The sequence below is a fragment of the Mercenaria mercenaria genome, unplaced genomic scaffold, assembly GCF_021730395.1.
Source record: "Mercenaria mercenaria strain notata unplaced genomic scaffold, MADL_Memer_1 contig_3001, whole genome shotgun sequence".
In the NCBI taxonomy this organism is placed as follows: Eukaryota; Metazoa; Mollusca; class Bivalvia; order Venerida; family Veneridae; genus Mercenaria; species Mercenaria mercenaria.
The window spans coordinates 1-24,914 of record NW_026461101.1 but is presented as its reverse complement, the minus strand read 5'-3'; the positions used below and the strand labels follow the sequence as shown (position 1 = coordinate 24,914).

The following is a 24,914-nucleotide window of genomic DNA, read 5'->3' as shown; positions in this document are numbered from 1 at the left end:
TATAAATTCAAGCTCTTTAAGCATGCATTTTCATTTGGTTGTAGAGCATTTTGTTTACAATAACACGAATGCTTCAACACAGTGTTTCTGTTGATGCAGAAATAAAACGCCACTACGTAATTTTCTATAAGCATTCGGTCATTACCGAAGGAACAACATGGAAGACACATGTTGTTTTCCCGCCAAAATACAAAGAAGGAACGTCTGCTTCCCTATCTGTCAAGAAGACCCGATATTTACGCATATTTAAGCCGAATTTTCATCACGTTTCCATCTTGATGTTTACATCTGTGGGTGTGTTCATCCAAACATTAGGAAAATCTTCCGAACAGTGTACGAAAATGTATATAGTAATCTAGCACAGTTTCTACTGAAATATGGTACATGTATCGGAAGAATCATGTTGAGTCATTAAAACATACATGTATCATGCCTTCATAACCTGACGCCGACAAGACTTGTGATTTATTTGAACATGATTTATGGAAATTCAGTCATCCGTTTTAAAATAATGATTTCACGCAGTACATGTTTTAGTAAACTTCTTTTAAAGGCATTGACCTCTAGATCGTACAACAACAAAAAAGAAAAAGAAACAGATATCAAAAATTATTGCTATATTTCTTAATGTTTTAAAACTACTCTCTTGATTTGGTAGTTTAAGACAGATTAGAAACAAAAAATCGTGTTCTGATGGTGAAAACATGACTGAACTTCAAGCGAAACTCTGGAGGCCAGTGCCTTTAAATGGCTAAACGTGAAAGTAACATGTGATTTTTTGTCTACATACTGTTTAACCTATAATGGAAATAATTTAAGACTGGTTATAGTTAGGAAAAGGTGTGAAATATTTCGCATGTCACATTTTTGTGTTTTACTTCAGCGTAATATAGGTTTTTAAAAAAGTTTTCTTTTTACGATGCTGGCTTTGTCATTAATACTTCTAACTGCAAAAATGCACTTATTTATGATAGGTCTGTCTATTATTTACATTAATCTGGGGGCAAAATATGATTGGAAACTAACAGAAGATAAGTTCGCATTGCAAATCAGATAAACATGCAGGTATTTTAAAGAAACTGATGTTCGTGATTTTTTACAGTTTAACTTTGCAGTGATGCATTAGCGATTTAACTGAAAAAATATAATTCAAATACATGTATTAGAAGAGAAAACATTTGTGTAACACTGCAGTAAATATAATTGTATGCAACATTAGTGACTTCACATAATAAACGAGAATGACTGCTGGGAATGTTATACTGTTGGTTTTCCTAGAGATTTACACATTTTGTTGTGAAAAGAAAAGGTTTCCGAATCGGCTTCACAAATATATCAAAATACCTATAAGTCCTTAATACTGATGATGACGACCTAACAATTCCGTCGGCATTGGATAATGAAATCGGTAGCATTGATTTATCAACAAACGATTTTGTGTGGAATTGCACGATGAATCTGTACACCTGTTTTAAGTAGTCGTGCAGCATGGAAAAAATCGACTTATATTAGGGAAAAGTGACCTACATGCAAGAAAAAAATTACTCAATTCACGCATGTTTTGGCTTCGGCCTGCCTCGATGTCATTTAGCTACATTCTATTTCTTTTTCCCCGGTTCAGTTTTTGGTGCGTATGCGAAACAGCCATTACTAAAATATTCATACGCGCAACGTGCCAGACAGAATACACGTGCGAATAAAGGGCGGGAAAAATGTATCAATCGGTCTTCACGGACTTTATTGACTTCAACACAAGTGCGAGATGTAGTACATAATCAGTGACACGATTCTATTACGTCAGGGAATGTTGATTGACATACTTTCGGCGATTAAGGACGCTGACTGCAAATTCAGCGGGAACGAGACAAAAAAACGAAATATTAAATGAACAGAAATAAAAGGAAAGATCATATTTCTTAGATCGGTGATGTCAAAAGTACGTTCCGTGTATCGCGGTCAGTTAAGTAGCGACTTGTAGTTGAAAAGGAAGGAAAGTGTCCTTGCGTGAAACCCAGATAACTGGTATTAGAAAGATTGATGCATAATAATTTCCCAAAGTTGTTGGCTCATGAATACAGTTGAAATGGACCTAAGATATAATGCAAACGTCCAAAGCGCAACGATGCAAACAATAAGCAACGTCGATAAAACGTTACGTTTTACGTCAAAATCGGAAGGACAGTTTGTCTTCAACACAATATTGTGAAAAACTGAAAACGTAAAGTTCCCTTTTTTATTTGACATTTCATTTGCAAATTGTTCACTTGTGCTGAAAATCAGACTTTTAATGGGCTTGTAGTTTTTTAAAGATGTCATTTTTGCGTATATTTGCCTATTTTTTGTCAAAATTTTATATCAGAAGGAAATGGGTTGCTCAATAAAATGATAAATGTCCGTTGTAATGTGGTGCGATACCACTTAAAACACACTAGTCCATATGTGAATTAGATAAAATATCATATTGTGAAGTTTCGCTTATTTTAAATCTTAATTAGATATTTTAGAAGACCTATTACGGAAGATTTTGGGCATTTTAATGCCCTACGTTGCAACGTTTGTGACGTCATCACTGATAACTTATTGTTGCCAAGACGACTGAAAAATAAAACAAGAGGACCATGATGGTCCTGAATCGCTCACCTCTTCCCACATGACCCAGTTTTGAGTATGACGTCGTTTTTTCTATTATTTGACATAGTGACCTAGTTTTTGAGCTCATGTGACCCAGTTTTGAACTTGACCTAGATATTATCAAGATAAAAATTCTGACCAACTTTCATACAGATCCCATGAAAAGTATGGCCTCTAGAGAGGTCACAAGGTTTTTTTTATTATTTGACCTACTGACCTAGTTTTTTAAGGCACATGACCCAGTTTCAAATCTGACCTAGATATCATCAAGGTGAACATTCTGACCAATTTTTATGGAGATCCATTCACAAGTATGGCCTCTAGAGAGGTCACAAGGTTTTTCTATTTTTAGACCTACTGACCTAGTTTTTGACCGCACATGACCCTGTTTCAAACTTGACCTAGATATCATCAAGATGAACATTCAGACCAATTTTCATACAGATCCCATGAAAAATATGGCCTTCAGAGAGGTCACAAGGTTTTTCTATTATTTGACCTACTGACCTAGTTTTTGAAGGCACGTGACCCACTTTCGAACTTGACCTAGATATCATCAAGATGAACATTCAGACCAACTTTCATACAGATCCCATAAAAAATATGGCCTCTAGAGAGGTCACAAGGTTTTTCTATTATTTGACCTACTGACGTAGTTTTTGATGGCACGTGACCCACTTTCAAACTTGACCTAGATATCATCAAGGTGAACATTCTGACCAATTTTCATGAAGATCTCGTGAAATATATGGCCTCCAGAGAGGTCACAAGGTTTTTCTATTTTTAAACCTACTGACCTAGTTTTTGACGGCACGTGACCCAGTTTCGAACTTGACCTAGATATCATCAAGACGAACATTCAGACCAACTTTCATACAGATCCCATGAAAAATATGGCCTTTAGAGAGGTCACAAGGCTTTTCTATTATTTGACCTACTGACCTAGTTTTTGATGGCACGTGACCCAGTTTCAAACTTGACCTAGATATCATCAAGGTGAACGTTCTGACCAATTTTCATGAAGATTTTGTGAAATATATGGCCTCTAGAGAGGTCACAAGGTTTTTCTATTTTTAGACCTACTGACCTAGTTTTTGAAGGCACTTGACCCAGTTTCGAACTTGACCTAGACATCATCAAGGTGAACAATCTGACCAATTTTCATGAAGATCTTGTGTAATATATGGCCTCTAGAGAGGTCACAAGGTTTTTCTATTTTTAGACCTACTGACCTAGTTTTTGACGGCACGTGACCCAGTTTCGAACTTGACCTAGATATCATCAAGATGAACATTCTGACCAACTTTCATAAAGATCCCATGAAAAATGTGACCTCTAGAGTGGTCACAAGCAAAAGTTTACGGACGCACGCACGGACGCACTGACGCACGGACGGACGACGGACACCGCGCGATCACAAAAGCTCACCTTGTCACTTTGTGACAGGTGAGCTAAAAAGGAACCATAGTGCTATAGTTGGACCAAGTTTCATCAAAATCGGAAGGAATGTCATATTTGACGAATAAGGTATCAACCCACCTTAAAACTAGAACTGTCACAGGAGTGACTTATACCCCCACAATACGGTCTTGTCACAGAAGAATGGCAACCACAAGAAATTTTAACAAGCGGGTCATGATGACCCTGAATTGCTCACCAGAGTAATATGAGCCACATGATTCAAATGACAAACTGATCCTAAAATATAAAGAAAGTAGGTCAGTAGGTCACATTTATGGTCACTGAAAGTCAGTTTTAAGATCTGTGTGCTTAACTGTACATGTCATCAGAATTTCAAGGTTGTATCTTAAAAAACAAGAAAGTAGGTCAGTAGGTCAAGGTCACAGTCAAGTGGCCCCTAATCACTTCGGGTCATTAAGCACTCTAGGAAATATGATTTGATAATTTTTAAAGTATTTATTCCAATATAACTAATATAACAAGTGACCCCCAAGGTGGGGCCTCTTTTCACCCCAGAGGCATAATTTGAACAGTCTTGTATGAGATCCTTAAGGCAATGCTACATACCCAATAACAAAGGCCTAGGCTTTGAACTTTCAGACAAGAAGATTTCTTCCCCTATTGATATGTCTATCAGTGACTTTTTTTGCCCTTTTGGGAAAAGGTCCGGTACCGGATAAATTGGGAAAAATAGCGGGGTTTTTACTCAGATTGGGAATTTTTATAGTTAATTAATAACATCATTTAGAATGCTTCTTCCTTTAATTACATGTAAATATCATCAAACAAACTGTTTGAATGGTTAAATCATGGTGAATGTCACTGTAACTAAGTTTTCCTTCTGTAATCATCAAAATCCAAACTTAATTTGGTCATTTGGGGAATTTTTGGATGATAATTGGGAAAACAGATTGCATTTTTCAATTGGGAAAAGGTCCTTTTAGGGGTACTTTATAAAGAAGAAAAAAAATTGCTGTCTATGTTAAATTTGGGAACCCTAGGGCTGGGCCTCTTTTCACCCCAAGGGCACAATTTGAACAATTTTGGTAGAGGAACACTAGGCAATGCAACACACCAAATATCAAAAGCCTATGCTATGCAGTTTCAGGCAAGAAGATTTTTAAAGTTTTTTCCTATATAAGTCTATGTTAAACTTGAGATCCCCCGGGACAGGGCCTCTTTTCACCCCAGGAGCATAATTTGAACAATTTGGTAGAGGACCACAAGGCAATGCAACATACCAAATATCAAAAGCCTAGGACCTGCAGTTTCAGACAAGAAGATTTTTCCTATATAAGTCTATGTAACACTTGAGACCCCAAAGCCAGGGCCTCTTATCACCCCAGGAGCATAATTTGAACAATTTTGGTAGAGGACCATAAGGCAATGCTACATACCAAATATCAAAGGCCTAGGTCTTGTGGTTTTAGACAAGAAGATTTTCAATTTTTTTTCCTATATAAGTCTATGTAAAACTTATGTGACCCCTGGGGGCGGGGCCTCTTTACACCCCAGGGGCACAATTTGAACAATCTTAATAGAGGACCATTAAATGATGTTACATGCCAAATATCAAGGCTCTATGCCATGCGGTTTTGGACAAGAAGATTTTTAAAGTTTTTCCTTTCAGTTGAGACACGGTTAGCTGCAATAGGGATAATCTACCTGGCATGTCCAATCAACCCACGAAGTTTCAAAATTCTGGGTAAATAGTTCTCAAGTTTTGGAATGGAAACAGTTTTACATGTTTTGGCCCCTGTGACCTTGACCTTTGATCGAGTGACCATAAAACTAAAAGAGGTCATTTACTCTGCATGTCCAATCATCCTATGTAGTTTCAACATTCTGGATGAAGTGGTTCTCAAGTTATTGATCAGAAACAGTTTTCCATGTTCAAGCCCATGTGACCTTGACCTTTGATCTAGTAACACCAACAAGAGGGCCAGGATGGCCCTAGGTCGCTCACCTGAGAAACACACCATAACAGTGTTAACATGTTTGACCTAGTGATTTCATCATGGAAAAAAATATTATTATTAAAATAGGAGCAAAAATCTTATGTATAAACAGGTTGTTTTTTTTATTTGACCTAGTGACCTAGTTTTTGACCCAGATGACCCATATTCGAACTTTACCTAGATTTCATCAAGGCTATCATTCTGACCAAATTTCATGAAGATCAATTGAAAAATACAGCCTCTATCGCATACACAAGGTTTTCCTTTGATTTGATCTAGTGACCAAGCTTTTGACCCCAGACTACCCATATTCACATCTGACCTAGACTTCATCAAGGCAACCATTCTAACCAAATTGTATGAAAATTCAGTGTATAATGCAGCCCCTATTGCATACACAAGGTTTAATCTTGATTTGACCTAGTGACCTAGTTTTTGAACCCAGATGACCCATGTTCGAACTTGATCTAGATTTAATCAAGGCTATCATTCTGAAAAAATTTCATGAAGATCACTTGAAAAACACAGCCTCTATCGCATACACAAAGTTTTTCTTTGATTTTTCCTACTGACCTACTTTTTAACCCCAGATGACCCATATTCAAATTCTACCTGGATTTCATCAAGGCAATCATTCTGACTTACTTTCAGGAAGATCAATTGAAAAATACAGCCTCTATCGCATAAACAAGGTTTTCCTTTGATTTGACCTAGTGACCTACATTTTAATCCCAGATGACCCATATTTGCACTTGACCTAAATTTCATCACTGCAATCATTCTGACCAAATTTCATGAAGATCAATTGAAAAATACAGCCTCTATTGCAAACACAAGGTTTTTCTTTGATTTGACCTTGTGACCTACTTTTTGAACCCAGATGACCCATTTTCAAACTCAGCCTAAATTTCAGCAATGTAATCATTCTGACCAAAATTCATTAAGATTAATTGAAAAATACAGCCTCTATCGCATACACAAAGTCTTTCTTTGATTTGACCTAGTTTTTGACCCCAGATGACCCATCCTAGATTTTATCAAGGTAATCATTCTGACCAAATTTCATGAAGATCAGATGAAAAATACAGCCTCTATGGCATACACAAGGTTTTTCTTTGATTTGACCTAGTGACCTAGTTTTTGAACCCAGATGACCCATTTTCGAACTCGGTCTAGATTTCATCAAGGTAATCATTCTGACAAAATTTCATGAAGATCAGTTGAAAAATACAGCCTCTATCGCATAGACAAGCTAAATGTTGACAGACGACGGACAGACGCTGGACATCGAGCGATCACAAAAACTCACCGGAGCATTGCTCAGGTGAGCTAAAAATGATAGGGGTCATTTACTCTGTAAGCCCTATCACCCAATGAAGTTTGAAGGTTCTAGGTCAACTGGTTCTGCAGTTTTTGATAAAAAATTAATTGTGACGGACAGATGGCCCCTGTGACCTTAACCTTTGATGTAGTGACCCCAAAATCAACAAGAGGACCATGATGGTCCTGAATCGCTCACCTCTTCCCACATGACCCAGTTTTGAGTATGACGTCGTTTTTTCTATTATTTGACATAGTGACCTAGTTTTTGAGCTCATCTGACCCAGTTTTGAACTTGACCTAGATATTATCAAGATAAAAATTCTGACCAATTTTCATGAAGATCCATCGAAAAATATGGTCTCTAGAGAGGTCACAAGGTTTTTCTATTATCTGACCTATTGACCTAGTTTTCGAAGGTACGTGACCCTGTTTTGAACTTTACCTAGATATCATCAAGGTGAACATTCTCACTAACTTTCATGAAGATCTCATGAAAAATATGGCCTCTAGAGAGGTCACAAGGTTTTTCTATTTTTATATCTACTGGCCTAGTTTTTGACCGCACGTGACCCAGTTTCGAAACTGACCTAGATATCATCAAGGTGAACATTTAGATCAATTTTCATGAAGATCCATTGAACAATATGGCCTCTAGAGAGGTCAAAAGATTTTTCTAATTTTAGACCTACTGACCTAGTTTTTGACCGCAGTTGACCCAGTTTCAAATTTGACCTAGATATCATCAAGATGAACATTCAGACCAACTTTCATACAGATCCCATGAAAAGTATGGCCTCTAGAGAGGTCACAAGGTTTTTTTACTATTTGACCTACTGACCTAGTTTTATAAGGCACGTGACCCAGTTTCAAATTTGACCTAGATATCATCAAGGTGAACATTCTGACCAATTTTCATGAAGATCCATTCAAGGGTATGGCCTCTACAGAGGTCACAAAGTTTTTCTATTTCAAGACCTACTGACCTAGTTTTTGATCGCAGTTGACCCAGTTTCAAACTTGACCTATATATCATCAAGATGAACAATCAGACCAACTTTCATACAGATCCCGTGAAAAATATGGCCTCTAGAGAGGTCACAACGTTTTTTCATTATTTGACCTACTGACCTACTTTTTGAACGCACGTGACCCACTTTCGAACCTGACCTAGATATCATCAAGATGAACATTCTGACCAATTTTTATGGAGATCCATTCACAAGTATGGCCTCTAGAGAGGTCACAAGGTTTTTCTATTTCAAGACCTACTGACCTAGTTTTTGATCGCAGTTGACCCAGTTTCAAACTTGACCTATATATCATCAAGACAAGAGGACCATGATGGTCCTGAATCGCTCACCTGTTCCCACATGACCCAGTTTTGAGTATGACGTCGTTTTTTCTATTATTTGACATAGTGACCTAGTTTTTGAGCTCATGTGACCCAGTTTTGAACTTGACCTAGACATTATCAAGATAAAAATTCTGACCAATTTTCGTGAAGATCTATTGAAAAATATGGTCTCTAGAGGTCACAAGGTTTTTCTATTATTTGACCTATTGACCTAGTTTTTTAAGGCACGTGACCCAGTTTCAAACTTGATCTAGATATCATCAAGGTGAACATTCTGACCAATTTTCATGAAGATCCATTCAAGGGTATGGCCTCTAAAGAGGTCACAAGGTTTTTCTATTTTAAGACCTATTGACCTAGTTTTTGATCGCAGTTGACCCAGTTTCTAACTTGACCTATATATCATCAAGATAAACATTCAGACCAACTTTCATACAGATCCCATGAAAAATATGGCCTCTAGAGAGGTCACAACATTTTTTCATTATTTGACCTACTGACCTACTTTTTGAAGGCACGTGACCCACTTTCGAACTTGACCTAGATATCATCAAGATGAACATTCTGACCAAATTTTATGGAGATCCATTCACAAGTATGGCCTCTAGTGAGGTCACAAGGTTTTTCTATTTTTAGACCTACTGACCTAATTTTTGACCGCACATGACCCTGTTTTGAACTTGACCTAGATATCATCAAGATGAACATTCAGACCAACTTTCATACAGATCCCATGAAAAATATGGCCTCTAGAAAGGTCACAAGGTTTTTCTATTATTTGACCTACTGACCTAGTTTTTGAAGGCACGTGACCCACTTTCAAACTTGACCTAGATATCATCAAGATGAACATTCAGACCAACTTTCATACAGATCCCATGAAAAATATGGCCTCTAGAGAGGTCACAAGGTTTTTCTATTATTTGACCTACTGACCTAGTTTTTGACCGCACCTGACCCAGTTTCGAACATGACCTAGATATCATCAAGATGAACATTCTGACCAATTTTCATGAAGATATCATGAAATATATGGCCTCTAGAGAGGTCACAAGGTTTTTCTATTTTTAGACCTACTGACCTAGTTTTTGACCGCACGTGACCCAGTTTCGAACTTGACCTAGATATCATCAAGGTGAACATTCTGACCAATTTTTATGAAGATCCATTCATAAATATGGCCTCTAGAGAGGTCACAAGGTTTTTCTATTTTTAGACCTACTGACCTAGTTTATGACCGCACGTGACCCAGTTTCGAACTTGACCTAGATATCATCAAGATGAACATTCAGACCAACTTTCATACAGATCCCATGAAAAATATGGCCTTTAGAGAGGTCACAAGGTTTTTCTATTATTTGACCTACTGACCTAGTTTTTGACGCCACGTGACCCAGTTTCGAACTTGACCTAGATATCATCAAGGTGAACATTCTGACCAATTTTCATGAAGATCTTGTGAAATATATGGCCTCTAGAGAGGTCACAAGGTTTTTCTATTTTTAGACCTACTGACCTAGTTTTTGACCGCACGTGACCCAGTTTCGAACTTGACCTAGATATCATCAAGGGGAACATTCTGACCAATTTTCATAAAGATCCCATGAAAAATGTGACCTCTAGAGTGGTCACAAGCAAAAGTTTACGCACGCACGGACGGACGGACGGACGCACGGACGGACGGACGACGGACGCTGCGCGATCACAAAAGCTCACCTTGTCACTTTGTGACAGGTGAGCTAATAAACATTCAGACCAACTTTCATACAGATCCCATGAAAAATATGGCCTCTAGAGAGGTCACAAGGTTTTTCTATTTTTAGACCTACTGACCTAGTTTTTGACCGCACGTGACCCAGTTTCGAACTTGACCTAGATATCATCAAGATGAACATTCTGACCAATTTTTATGGAGAGCCATTTACAAGTATGGCCTCTAGAGAGGTCACAAGGTTTTTCTATTTCAAGACCTACTGACCTAGTTTTTGACCGCACATGACCCTATTTCGAACTTGACCTAGATATCATCAAGATGAACATTCAGACCAATTTTCATACAGACCCCATGAAATATTTGGCCTCTAGAGAGGTCACAAGGTTTTTCTATTATTTGATCTACTGACCTAGTTTTTGACGGCACGTGACCCACTTTCGAACTTGACCTAGATATCATCAAGGTGAACATTCTGACCAATTTTCATGAAGATCTCATGAAATATATGGCCTCTAGAGAGGTCACAAGGTTTTTCTATTTTTAGACCTACTGACCTAGTTTTTGACCGCACGTGACCCAGTTTCGAACTTGACCTAGATATCATCAAGATGAATACTAAGACCAATTTTCATACAGATCCCATGAAAAATATGGCCTTTAGAGAGGTCACAAGGTTTTTCTATTATTTGACCTACTGACCTAGTTTTTGAAGGCACGTAACCCAGTTTCGAATTTGATCTAGATATCATCAAGGTGAACGTTCTGACCAATTTTTATGAAGATCTTGTGAAATATATGGCCTCTAGAGAGGTCACAAGGTTTTTCTATTTTTAGACCTACTGACCTAGTTTTTGAAGACATGTGACCCAGTTTCGAACTTGACCTAGATATCATCAAGATGAACATTCTGACCAATTTTCATGAAGATCTCACGAAATATATGGCCTTTAGAGAGGTCACAAGGTTTTTCTATTTTTAGACCTACTGATCTAGTTTTTGATGGCACGTGACCCAGTTTCGAACTTGACCTAGATATCATCAAGGTGAACATTCTGACCAACTTTCATAAAGATCCCATGAAAAATATGACCTCTAGAGTGGTCACAAGCAAAAGTTTACGGACTGACGCACGCACGGACGACGGACGCTGCATGATCACAAAAGCTCACTTTGTCACTTTGTGACAGGTGAGCTAAAAAGGGGTCATCTCCTCTGCAAGTCTTATACCAACAGGGATCATCTACTTGGTATGTCCAATCATCCCACAAAGTTTCAACATTCTGGGTCAAATGGTTCTCCAGTTATTGATAGAAAATGAAGTGTGACAAAAGCATGGCCCCCATGACCTTGACCTTTGATGGAGTGACCCAAAAAATAATAAGGGCCGTCTACTCTGTAAAGTCCTATTACTATATGAAGTTTGAAGGTTCTATGTCAAATGGTTCTGAAGTTACTAATCAAAAATGGATTTCCATGTTCTGGCCCCTGTGACCTTGACCTTAAATAGAGTGACCCCAAGATCAAAACATAAATATTAACCTGTGAAATTGTAATGGAATTAGTGTACATACTGATTAAATTTCTATAATAATATAACACTAAATAAAATTTGTGCAATGGACCAAGTGACATTACTTTTGGGTAAACCCTTGTATATCTCTATGTGATCAAATACAAATACTACAGTTTCAATGTAAATAAGGAAGTTTGACTACCTTCTTAATGGATTTACAATCCCTTCCTTTAAAACTTGTTGAACTTCCTGGTATTCTTGTATATCTGACAGAATTTTTGGACGGTGTAATATTGAATCAAACACAGTTGTAAAATAAAACATAGCTAATAGTGTAGCATCCATGTAACAAGAATTATGATGGCCTTGAATTCCACGACCTTTTCCACAAATAAGACTAATATTTTCAAGAGAAGTAGGAGGTGAAACAGTTCCAGGTAGATCTGGTGTTTCCGTACTGCCAAAGTTTATGCTCCTGTCTGATGTCTGAATACGCAGTTGACGGTCGTCGATGAAACGTTTGTCCTTGCGACATTTATATAATGGTACAAAGAGTCCTTTACGAGCTGGACAGTTAAATAATCGATGACTTCCAAAAGTTCCATCTGTGCCTGCTGTTGTCTCTTCCTCCTGCAATTACAATATATAAATGACTAAGGTATATACACAAACCTATTGATTAAAGTATATATGCACACCTGTTGTTTAAAGTATACATGCATCCCTGTTGATTAAGGTATACATGCACCCCTGTTGATTAAGGTATATATGCACCCCTGTTAAGGTATACATGCACCCCTGTTGATTAAAGTATACATGCACCCCTGTTGATGATGGCCTTAAGTGAGACTCTTACTAGGCAGATTTTCACATTTTTCCAAACCAGTCTAGGTTTACTGTTTCCTGCTATATTACTGAAGAACTTTTAGAGAAAACATAATTAATAAATTGTTGTACCATTTCAAGTCCTGCAATCAATTTTTTTGGCTCTTTCTGGTCAGGGAGGTTCCCAATCCATTTGATGAGACCATACAGAGGCTTGGTTGACATGACTTCAACCAGAGAACCTATTCCAAGTTCCGGATCTGGTTCAGGTAAAGGTTTATGACGTGAATTAACACCTTGAGATCCATGGGGAATCAAAACTTCACCAAGTCCCTCTGCCAAATAATCTGAAAAAAGGTATTAACTTAAGCTATATTTTCAGCATGGTATAAATATTCGTTACATTTTTCAGTTTCATGAATAAGAAACTTGGAAATTCCACAAAAACCAGGTTTTCAAACTTTGAACCATGCCAACAGGATCTTTACAAGAGACAGCGCGCTCGACTATTTTGATGCTGGATAATGAAACTGGGCACATCTGAGGAAGCTGGAGCTGTCACTAGAGTGTTTAATGACTCCAATAAGAATGAAGATATTGGACAACAGCTCGATTCTGTGTCAAAAGTATTAAGTAATAAGAGAGATAAAGAACATTAAATAAGTATAATTCTAAGCAAAAAGGGGGACAATTCATGAAATATTGGTGCAAGAGTGATTTTTGCACCTTGTGTCATATGATGTGGGTAATGATGTGGAATAACAACTTCAAGTTTGAATCAAATCCATTTAGTAATAACTGTGATATAGTGAAAATGCATCAAAATTAACCTGAAAGTCTAAGTAAAAGGGGAGCATAATTCATGAAATATTGGTGCAAGAGTTATGCCATCTTGTTTCATATGAAGAGTTATGGCCCTTGTGTCATATGATGTGAGTGATGATGTTGAATAACTATTTTAAGTTTGAATCAAATCCATTTAGTAATAACTGAGATAGAGCGAAAGTGCATCAAAATTTAAACCAGAAACTTTAAGTAACTAGAGCTATCACTGAAGGTGATGAATGTACCCCCCACATGCACTGACACAGTACATTGCATTTGACGCACACAAGATTGCATAATTATGTGGACTGTATGTATACAGTATAGTAACAAAAAACAAAGTCCCATAACTATGCAGAATATTTATCTAAAAGAACGTAACATATTGCACCATGCACAACTAGGATTGGTACTGATCACTTGTATGAAGTTTCATTAAATTGTGTGCAAGAGTTCGGAAGATTAGGCGCGCAGAAGATTGCATATGCAGACTGTATGTACATAGTATGTTAACAAGAAACATAGTCCCATTACTCTGCAATTTTTGTCGTTGAAAGAACCTAACATGTCCCATGCACAACTACTGTTGTTACTGATCACTTGTGTGAAGTTTCATTAACTTGTGTCAAGGGGATGAGGAGAGATGGTGCGCACAAGATTGTGTCTATGTATATAGTATAGTAACAAAAAACAAAGTCCCGTAACTCTGCAAATTTTTTTTCTGAAAGAACCTAATTTTTTAACATGCCCCATGCACAACTACAGTCGAGACTGCCTTAACGACCCCCTGAATTTAGCGACTCCCTGTCATATGCGACCCTATTTTATGCTCCGGGCGCAATTTACTATTAAAAGAGTCTGAATTAAGCAACCCCCTGCCTTACGCGACAAGCGACTGTGAAATCAGGCTCCCGAATCGATATTTAGACCGTTTTCAGCGACTTTGAGACGCTCCCTCGCAAGATTTTACACGATAGAGTTACCGTTCTCGCGTGAAGTTGTTTGAGACGAGAACTTATTTGTTTACAAAAAATGGCTGATGAAAAACATAAAAAAGAACTGTTTTGACATTAGAATAGCGTGTTAAGGCACTTGAATTGCTCGATTAGGGAAAACCAGCGTATAAAGTCGCTGAAGAATTCGGAGTCGGTGCATAAATTAACTTTATTCCTGGTGAAACAAAAATATGGCGGTATTTAACAGGAAACGAAGAAGTAAACACAGATTAAAGATGTAGTCAATAATCGAATAAATGTCAATGAACAAAAATATAAATATCATAAACCTCAGTGTGTAAATAGTTCAAATGGAACATTTATATTTTACTGCTCCCCTTTATTTTCTTGCCAGATCATGAGCTTAAATTTTGTTTTATCAACATCATACGAATGATGCAAATTATTTGAAATTTATATTTTATCAATATGCAATTAAAGAAATAGTATTTAATCATTTTCCACTCCTACCTTAAAAGAGGCCAATATATAAGTATCCGATATTCATGTACTTTAATTGGAAAAATATATGAAACCAGCGTCATCCTGTTAAGTGAGACTGTTTTAAGAGACTCCCTGTCATATGTGACCTTTTTCGCTGCTTCCCAAAGTCGGTCTCTTAAAACAGTCTCGACTGTACTGTTGTTACTGATCACTTGTGTGAAGTTTCATTTCATTGTGTCAAGGGGATGAGGAGAGATAGTGCGCACAAGATTGTGTCTATGTATATAGTATAGTAAGAAAAAACAAAGTCCCGTAACACTGCAATTTTTTTTTCTGAAAGAACCTAACATGCCCCATGCACAACTACTGTTGTTACTGATCACTTGTGTGAAGTTTCATTAAATTGTGTCAAAGGGATGAGGAGAGATAGTGCGCAGAAGATTGTGTCTACGGACAAACAGACAGACAACCTGAAACCAGTATACACCCCCACCCCCTTACAACTTTGTTGTCGGCGGGTACAAAAAGGTGCAAGAGTAATGGCCCTTGTGTCATATGATGTGAGTGATGATGTTGAATAACTATTTTAAGTTTGAATCAAATCCATTTAGTAATAACTGAGATAGAGTGAAAGTGTATCAAAACTTTAACCTGAAATTCTAAGTAAAAAGGGGGGATAATTCATGAAATATTGGTGTGAGAGTTATGGCCCTTGTGCCATATGATGTGTGTGATGATGAGGAATAACTGTTTTAAGCTTGAAACAAATCCATCAAGCAATTACACAGATAAAGTGAAAGTGCATTAAAACTTTAACCGAAGCGCAGACGCGGAAGGACGCCGACGCCGGGTCGAGTAGGACAGCTCTCCATACTTCGAGCTAAAAATGGTCATATTCTTTTATATATATCAGACTGCATCCAATCATGAAGTACATGCGACATTTTCCTATGTAGTTTATGATTCTTTGATAAAAGCTACCTAAAACAAAGTTTGCTGACAATAGGTGCACCCAAACTAAAGATATTGAGCATAAACCATTTTTCTATTTTTAGTAACAGTGACCCAAAATACAATCCAAAGCCAGTTCTTATATTTAAAGTTATAAATTCGAAACCAGCTTTTTGACGACAGGGTTTTTTTTTTATTCTATAGCAGCAGCCGAATATCTGCCTCGTCCCCAGCCGAGGATTTCTCCCACAGCCAAGGATTTCCCCTACCGCAGTCCGAAATTCCCCTACGTCCGAAATTCACCCCTCCGAAATCATAAACAAAGCAAGGGAGATTACTCCATTAGTTCATATTGATGCTTTACGATACTGTTTTACAACATCGTCGGTTCCGATACCAAGCGTAAACAAGAGCACCGCCTTGCGGGTGCTGACGCTCATCTGATTTTTTTTGTATAATAGAAATATTGTCCTACCCATGATTTTCTAAGTCTAAAAAGGGCCATCATTCTTGCAAAAAGCAGGATAGAGTTATGTTTCTTGATGTACAGTGTCCACTTATGATGGTGAAAAACTGTTGCATGTTTTAAAGCAATAGCTTTGATAGTTTATGAGAAAAGTTGCCTTAAACATAATACTCAACCAAGAAAATTATTTTCTAAGTCCAAAAGGGGCAATAATTATTGCAAAAAGCAGGATGGAGTTATGTTTCTTGCTGTACAGGGTCAGCTTATGATGGTGAACAAGTGTTGCAAGTTTCAAAGCAATAGCTTTGATAGTTTAAGAGAAAAAGTTGACCTAAACATAAAACTTAACCAAGAAATCTGATATTTTCTAAGTCCAAAAGGGGCCATAAATCTTGCAAAAAGCAGAATGGAGTTATGTTTCTTGCTGTACAGGGTCAGCTTATGATGGTGAACAAGTGTTGCAAGTTTTAAAGCAATAGCTTTGATAGTTTAGGATAAAAGCTGACCTAAACATAAAACTTAACAGAGAAAACTGATTTTCTAAGTCCAAAAGGGGCAATAATTCTTGCAAAAAGCAAGATGGAGTTATGTTTCTTGATGTACAGGGTCTGCTTATGATGGTGAACAAGTATTCCAAGTTTCAAAGCAATAGCTTTGATAGTTTAGGAGAAAAGTTGACCTAAACATAAAACTTAACCAAGAAATCTGATATTTTCTAAGTACAAAAGGGGCCATAAATCTTGCAAAAAGCAAGATGGAGTTATGTTTCTTGCTATACAGGATCAGCTTATGATGGTGAACAAGTATTCCAAGTTTCAAAGCAATAGCTTTGATAGTTTAGGAGAAAAGCTGACCTAAACATAAAACTTAACCAGGCAACGCAGATGCCGAAAACCGCTCAAGTGATGACAATAACTCATCATTTTTTTTCAAAAAATCAGATGAGCTAAAAAACTAAAATATCAGAGTCATTTTCGGAGGTAAACGGGGATTGTTAAAAAAACTTCTTTTTTTCATCGGCAAAAGACATAAGTATATGTCTCATATTACGACACACTTTGTAAGTTTGCGGCATCCGTTCAACAAGTCAAAAACGCACAATTAAATCCTTCTTCCAGCCTGTGTTAGTGACCTTTAAATATTCAATGAGTTCTTTCTTGTAAACGGCTAAATTGAGCATTTCAACTCTCCCCACCCACCTTGTTACAATGATCAGTGAACATTAGTGCAAGTCCATCTATTGCGTAAATCTCCACTATGCTAACAATTTCCAAATTTTATGGATGTTGTAGACATGTTGTGCCATGACGTATATTGCATACCAGTTGCAGGAATATGTAATAAAAACATAGTTTAAAGTGTTTATTATGCATAATATTTTTGACTTGTTGAACGGATGCCGCAAACTTACAAAGTGTGTCGTAATATGAGACATATACTTACATCTTTTGCCGATGGAAAAAGAAGTTTTTTTTAACAATCCCCGTTTACCTCCGAAAATGACTCAGATATGCATAATTGTAAATATCCCCTCACCCCCTGCCCCCACAACCGAGTGAAAAAAATCCCCCAAAATTGCTTGTCGCGCACTATTTTCTTCCCCCAATGACAGGCTGGGGTCCCTTCCCCCAGTCGTAAAAAAAACCCCTGGATGATCAAAGTGAAAAACAAGAGGGCCAAGATGGCCCCAGGTTTCTCACCTGAGTAACACACCATAACAGTGTAAACATGTTTTACCTAGTGATTTCATGGAGACAAATATTCTGACCAATTTTCATTAAGATTGGACCAAAAAATGTGGCCTCTCGAGTGTAAACAAGCATTTTCTTTGATCTGACCTAGTGACCTAGGCTTTTTTTTTTATCCCACATGACCCAGATTCGAATTTGTCCAAAATTTCATGAAAACAAACATTCTGACAAAGTTTCAGGAAGATTGGAGCAGAAAAGTGGCCTCTAAAGTGCATACTAGCTTTTTCTTTGATTTGACCTAGTGACCTAGTTTTTGAACCATCGTGACCCAGATTTGAAATCATCCAAGATTTCACAATAACAAACATTCTAACCAAGTTTCATGAAGATAGAATCAACAAGAGGGCCATGATGGCCCTATATCACTCACATGAGTTAAATTGCTTGCTTAAACAAATTTCTTTGCTAAAGCTTAAAATACAAGAAAGTAGGTCAGTAGGTCATATTCATGGTCACTGAAAGTCAGATTTAAGATTGGTGTGCAAAACTGTACATGTCATCCAAATTTCAAGGCTGTATCTTAAAAAACAAGAAAGTAGGTCAGTAGGTCAAGTTTCAGTCAGGTGACACCTTATTACTTGGGGTCATCCGGTAAATATAATTAAACAGTCTAGGAAATATGATCTGATAATTTTTTAAGTATTTTTCCTATATAACTCATTACCAAAAAGTTGCAAAACTGTATTTTTTATACATTAAACATGTTCAGTGTTGTCAGAAATTAAGTTACTGATGCTCTAAAGGCATAACCCCTCTATTTGTATTGATTTTTTTGACACAAAAATAATTTCTGAAAAGTCTCTTAATAAAAAAAATTAAAAAAAAAAAAAAAAAAATTCGGACCTACCTACCCTAATTTTTTTGCGCATGTTACTGGAAACAAAGAATTTTTTTTAGGCCTAAGTAAGTCCAAACTGAAACTACCTTTTTGATGATCACATCAAGAAAAAAAGCTATTTTAGAGAAAAAATGTATTTTTAGTAACTGTGATCTTGACCTTGAACAAATGGCATTAAAATGACCTTTTTGGATTCGTACCGACGCCTTTCCGTCGCACTGACTAAAACGTAGCTTTTGGCCCAACGTTCTAAACCACTGCACCACCGTGGAATTTTCTAAGTGTGAAGATTAAACAAGTTATCCTGACCCCAATGACCCCATATACAATCCCAACCTTGGTTTTTCTATAACAAATACTTTATATTAAAAAAGATGAACAAGTGATGAGAACAATTAGTCAGGCATAATCTGTCAATGTCTGAATTACTTCCAATGTAAATGAAAGTAGAATTAATGCAGGTCGCTGATTAACGTATGATAAACACATAAGATTTTGAGTTGATTTGTTGATCATTTGATGTCTGAATATTCAAATACTCGTTCGGAAGGTTGACCCAATATTCAAATACCAAAAATGCTCCCTAGTAATAACCAACAAATTGTGTTGCATTTATACAGAGACAGGACCTCTTGAAAATGTTACAGTTTAGAGTAGAGATAGCAATGCAGAAGGACAACACACAAAGACCTATCTCGTTTAGATAGTAAGTATATATATAAAGGATTAAAGCCTTTAACCTTAGCTGGCTTATGTATTGTAGAAATATTTCTGTTCGCAAAAATTTTATGAAAGTTATGATTTTCCCATAGACTTCTGTTATGAAAAATTGTGTGAGGTCAAAATTTTTCAAATCAGTCTAGCAAAATTTCAAGCACACGACCCTCATTTTTATTTGCTGAATTTTCTTGGTATATTCTGAAGTTTTGAAAAATCAGAGTTTAATCTTCTTCTTCTTCGTACGCAACTACACTGTCAGACCAGCAGCCTCGATGAAACTTGTGGTTTGCTGCAGATCCTCAATGCCTCCATACAGTTTCTGGTATGTTTCTATCTATCGGCCAAGTCGCAGCTCACTCCTGGTCATGCCTTTTACATCTCTGGAGTATATGCTCCGTAGTCTGATCTTCCTCACCACATGGACAGGCTGGTGATGGTGCCAGTCTGTATTTCTTGTACATGGGAGCATTGAGCTTGTTGTGCCCTGAGCGAAGCCTGACCAGCATCACTTGTTCAGACCGATCAAGGAGATGAAAAGCATCTTCCTCTATCCTTGGTCTCGTTAGTGCCTTGATGATGATGACTTTCTCCTTGTAGCTCACAGGTGCTGTTGGTTGTTCTGAATGAGCTCCTAGCTTAGCCAGTTGGTCTGCCTCTTCATTGCCTGCAAGTCCACAATGGGATGGAATCCACTGAAGAACTACTTTGCAGGTTATACTCAGGCTCTGCACTCTCCTGGCTAGCTGTGGAGCTTTACTGTTGATCAGAGCTTCCATGACAGACAGTGCATCTGTGACTGAGGAGCTTTCTTCTGCCGAGTCTTCAATCATTGAGACGGCCTTCATGAGTGCTTCAGTCTCCACCTTGTAATTGCTGCAGTGTTTTCCTGTGACTGCATGTAGTGTTTCTCTCTTGCCAGATGGGTATTGAATGAAAACTCCTGCTCCTCCATCTTTGATGGTGCATGTAGCTGATCCATCTGTATAGACAGGAGTCCATGTTTCCAGAGGATAGTCTTCATTGATCATAGCCAGTGTGAGGCTCTTCCGAATACCTTCATCCTCTTGCTTCCTGCAGTCAAGATGAGGAAGAGCAAGTCTCACAGTCACTGAGGACAGATAATTTGCTAGAAGGTTTATAATGTCTTCTCTACCTAAGAGAGTCATTGGTATGTTCAGCTCAGTTTTGAACTCTCGACTGAGTTTCTTTGCCTCGTGAACAAAGCTGCCATGTCTATACCAATGTCTGGTGTAGCAATCCAACTTGGCTTTCATGGGATGGTCTTGAAAAAACCTGAACTTCTCTGCTTGAAGCAGCCCTTTGCATGTCTCCTGTTAGTCTGCCTATATATCCAAAAAAGAGGCCTAGAAATTGACTTTGATGGCATTTTTTTTTAATGCCCAACAGCCATGTTCATTGTTAACTTTATAAAAATTGGAAACTTTTCAGGGGGGCTGTCGCCTTCTAAGGGTCATAGTAAGATCACAGCACAAGGTCAAAGGTCAATATGTTATAAACTTCAGATTTTCACTATTTTTGCTACATTCTAAAACAAACTTGTAATTTTTCGGTGATAATTATGAATCTCAGAAGTAAAATAAATTATTTCAAATAGATTTATTGCATTTGAGACTGGCAAAATTCAAAACGACTAAAGTTATTTTAATAGAATGAGCTGAACTTTTCATACGCTCTGATATTTTGTTCATTTATGGAAGTTATCTTTCTCATACTTCTAAAATTTCCGTTTTCAGGCTAACAATTTCCATGATGGCTGGTTGGTTACCTGTATGATTGTATGAACAGTACAGGTAGAAAAATTCTATGGCGCGTATTTTATAAAGACTAGTACAGTCAAACTTTGTTTGCTCAAATTCGGATTATCCAATTACTACTTTTGGCTCGAACTCAGTGTCTGGTTTATATAATGTATAATTCACGTTGCCCTGTGCTACTGATATCTCGAACATATTTTGCTTGTCCCATCAAGCTCTAGTGAACATATTTTGACTGTACTAACTGTTGACAGATCTAAAGATTCCTTAGGAAGCACAGAACTCCAGGACGTAAAAATAGCAAACACGGTTTGATTAAGTATGTTTGTGAGATAATATGAAATGTGAAAATTCCCTCAATCATTATTTAAAACGGTATATGCTGTCAATCAAAACTCTATTCCATTGGTTTACGCATCTGATGTAGCAATTTCATGAATGTGTGGGCGTTTAGAAATACTACCTATGTATAAAAATCAAGCGATATCAAAGTGTAAATATAAGTAGCGCAAATGTTTTGTTTTTCTTTCTTTCTTTTTTGTGTGTGTGTGTGTGTGTGTGTGCGTGTGTGTGTGTGTGTGAGTTGTTTTTTTTCATACCATCAGCACGAAAATGGTACTTTTCATATTTTTGAATCAGCTAAAATATTATTTCTTTGCACATTAACATTAGGCTATTTTAAGAACTGGTAACCTCTCTTCAAGTGTTTTCAATATCTAACATTTTGTAAATATTTGTTTATGTTGGTTATTTAGATGTCATAACTTCAAAAAGGCTTCATAATTGTCCGAGAATTCGATAGTATATTGAATGTTATTAGCATGATATTTATGACTGTGAATATAGGGACAAAGCATGTTTGTATTCCTGTTACAACAGCATTAGATTACCGAGTGATTTGTTGGTGATAGAACCGTGTAGAGCAAACATATCAATGTATCATGAAGTAATCTACTATAAAATAAACAAATGTGAGCTAATGCTATTGTAGCCTTAAACGTGTAAAAATAAATATATTGTCAATTAAATTCAGTGCGGAATGCTAGAATGAACTATCCTTATATAGAAATAACTTCTTACCCTTATATAAAAATGAATAAACCCCAAAACACTTCACAAGCTATAGACGTCTGAGCCTGACATATTTATTCAATCGGCATTATTTGTTTATTAAATATAAATCCATCATTTCGAATTTCAAATATCTTCTTCATGCTCTTCTCATCCTGCAGGAACTTATTTTTACGCACTTTATATCTCTTGGTTACTATCGAGCAACCATATTTCATCATTTTGATTAGCTGAACCATCATCTGTCAGTAATCATGAAAATATCGGAAAGTATACCTTCAATATTTCACTGAATGTGCCTTAATGTTACTACTATAACAAGAGATCACAGAGTGATCTTGGCGCCCACCAATGTGCCATTTTTGAGTGTTCCAAATTTCAAGACTTACTGACTAGCTCCAGGTCAAATTTCATTTCCGTACACAACACTGTGCATGTGGTCCAAATTCGAAAGCTGTAGCTTGTGAAATGTGAAAGTAGGTCACTAGATCAATCTTAAGGTCAAAGTTTGTTTCGGTACACAAAACTATGCAAGTGGTCCAAATTTGAAGGCTGTAGCTTGAGAAATGTGTAAGTAGGTCACTAGGTCAAAATCAAGGGTCAAATTTCACTTCAGAACACAAATCTATGCATGTGGTCCAAATCTGAAGCCTGTACCTTCAAAAATGTGAAAGTAGGTCAATGTCAAGGTCAAAGTTTGTTTCGGTACACAATCTTATTCATGTGGTTTAAATTTGAAGCCTGTAGCTACAGAAATGTGAAAGTAGGTCACTAGGTCAATCTTAAGGTCAAAGTTCATTTCGGTACACAAAACTATGCATGTGATCCAAATTTGAAGGCTGTAGCTTGAGAAATGTGAAAGTAGGTCACTAGGTCAAAATCAAGGTCAAATTTTATTTCAGAATACAGAACTATGCATGTGGTCCAAATTTGAAGCTTGTACCTTAAAAAATGCGAAAGTAGGTCACTAGGTCAATGTAAAGGTCAAAGTTTGTTTCGGTACATAAAACCATGCATGTGGTCCAAATCTGAAGGCTGTAGCTTGAGAAATGAGAAAGTAGGTCACTGGGTCAAAATCAAGGTCAAATTTCATTTCGGAACACAAAACTATGCATGTGGTCCAAATTTGAAGACTGTACCTTCAAAAATGTGAAAGTAGGTCACTAGGTCAAAATCAATGTCAAATTTCATTTTGAAACACGGAACTATGCATATGGTCCAAATTTGATACCTGTACCTTCAAAAATGTGAAAGTAGGTCACTAGGTCAAAATCAAGGTCAAAGTTTTTTCAAGTGCACAAAACTATGCATGTGGTTCAAATTTGAAGGCTGTAGCTACAGAAATGTGAAAGTAGGTCACTAGGTCAAAATCAAGGTCAACTCATGTCAAGGTTCATCTTGCCACTCAAAAATATACATGTGGTCCAAATTTGAATGTTGTAGTTATTGACAAGAAGATTTTAAAAGCTTTTCCCTATGTAAGTCTATATGAACCATGTGACCCCTGGGGCGGGGCCATATTTGACCCTAGGGGGATAATTTGAACAAACTTGGTAGAGAACCACTAGATGATGCTACATTACAAGTATCAAAGCCCTAGGCCCTGTGGTTTTGGACAAGAGGTTTTTCAAAGTTTTTCCCTATATATAAATCTATATAAACCATGTGACCCCCAGGGTGGGGCCACATTTGACCCCAGAGAAATAATTTGAATCATCTTGGTAGAGGACCACTAGATAATGCTTCATACCAAATATCAAAGCCCTAGGCTCTGTGGTTTTGGACAAGAAGGTTTTCAAAGTTTTTCCCTATATAAATCTATGTAAATTATAGAAATAAACAAAGGGCCATAACTCACTCAAAAATTGTTGAACCAGTCTGATTTTCAGGGGGACACAACTAGGGTACCAATACATCATTCTGACAAAGTTTGGTCAAAATCCCCCCAGTAGTTTCTGAGGAGATGCGGTAACGAGAAATTGTTAACGGAATGACGGGCGGACGGACCACGGACGCAGAATGATTTCAATAGCCCACCATCTGATGATGGTGGGCTAAAAATACTCAAGCAACCTTCTGATGTTTTTATATTTTTAATTTTACATTTTTATTTGTAAAACATCTGAATGACTTATGTTTCTGCAGCGTCAAGACACAAGCTTTGTTTTCATAATGTTATCAAGGACATCCTGTCCGAAACCATGTGTCAGATCTGTAAACTGTTACCATTTGATTCGTTTTCAACTTTGTTCTGAACTGGAAGTGAGAGTGTAGAAGCATGGCCAAAATGATAAAGATC

The 24,914-nt window shown here is 37.1% G+C and overlaps 1 protein-coding gene across 1 annotated transcript in view; it reads right to left on the bottom strand.

The window, feature by feature from the left end:
• LOC128552651 (ubiquitin carboxyl-terminal hydrolase CYLD-like) overlaps window positions 1-20,935 on the bottom strand; it is a gene marked incomplete at its 3' end in the record, with an annotated part of 56,212 nt that extends 35,277 nt beyond the window's left edge. The window contains exons 1-3 of the mRNA XM_053533693.1: window positions 20,824-20,935; window positions 12,912-13,126; window positions 12,157-12,584 (exon numbers count right to left, since the gene is read on the bottom strand). Coding sequence (XP_053389668.1) covers window positions 12,157-12,584; window positions 12,912-13,126; window positions 20,824-20,935 — 755 coding nt within the window. The remainder of the gene's footprint in view (window positions 1-12,156; window positions 12,585-12,911; window positions 13,127-20,823) is intronic.
• Window positions 20,936-24,914: the final 3,979 nt, after the last annotated feature.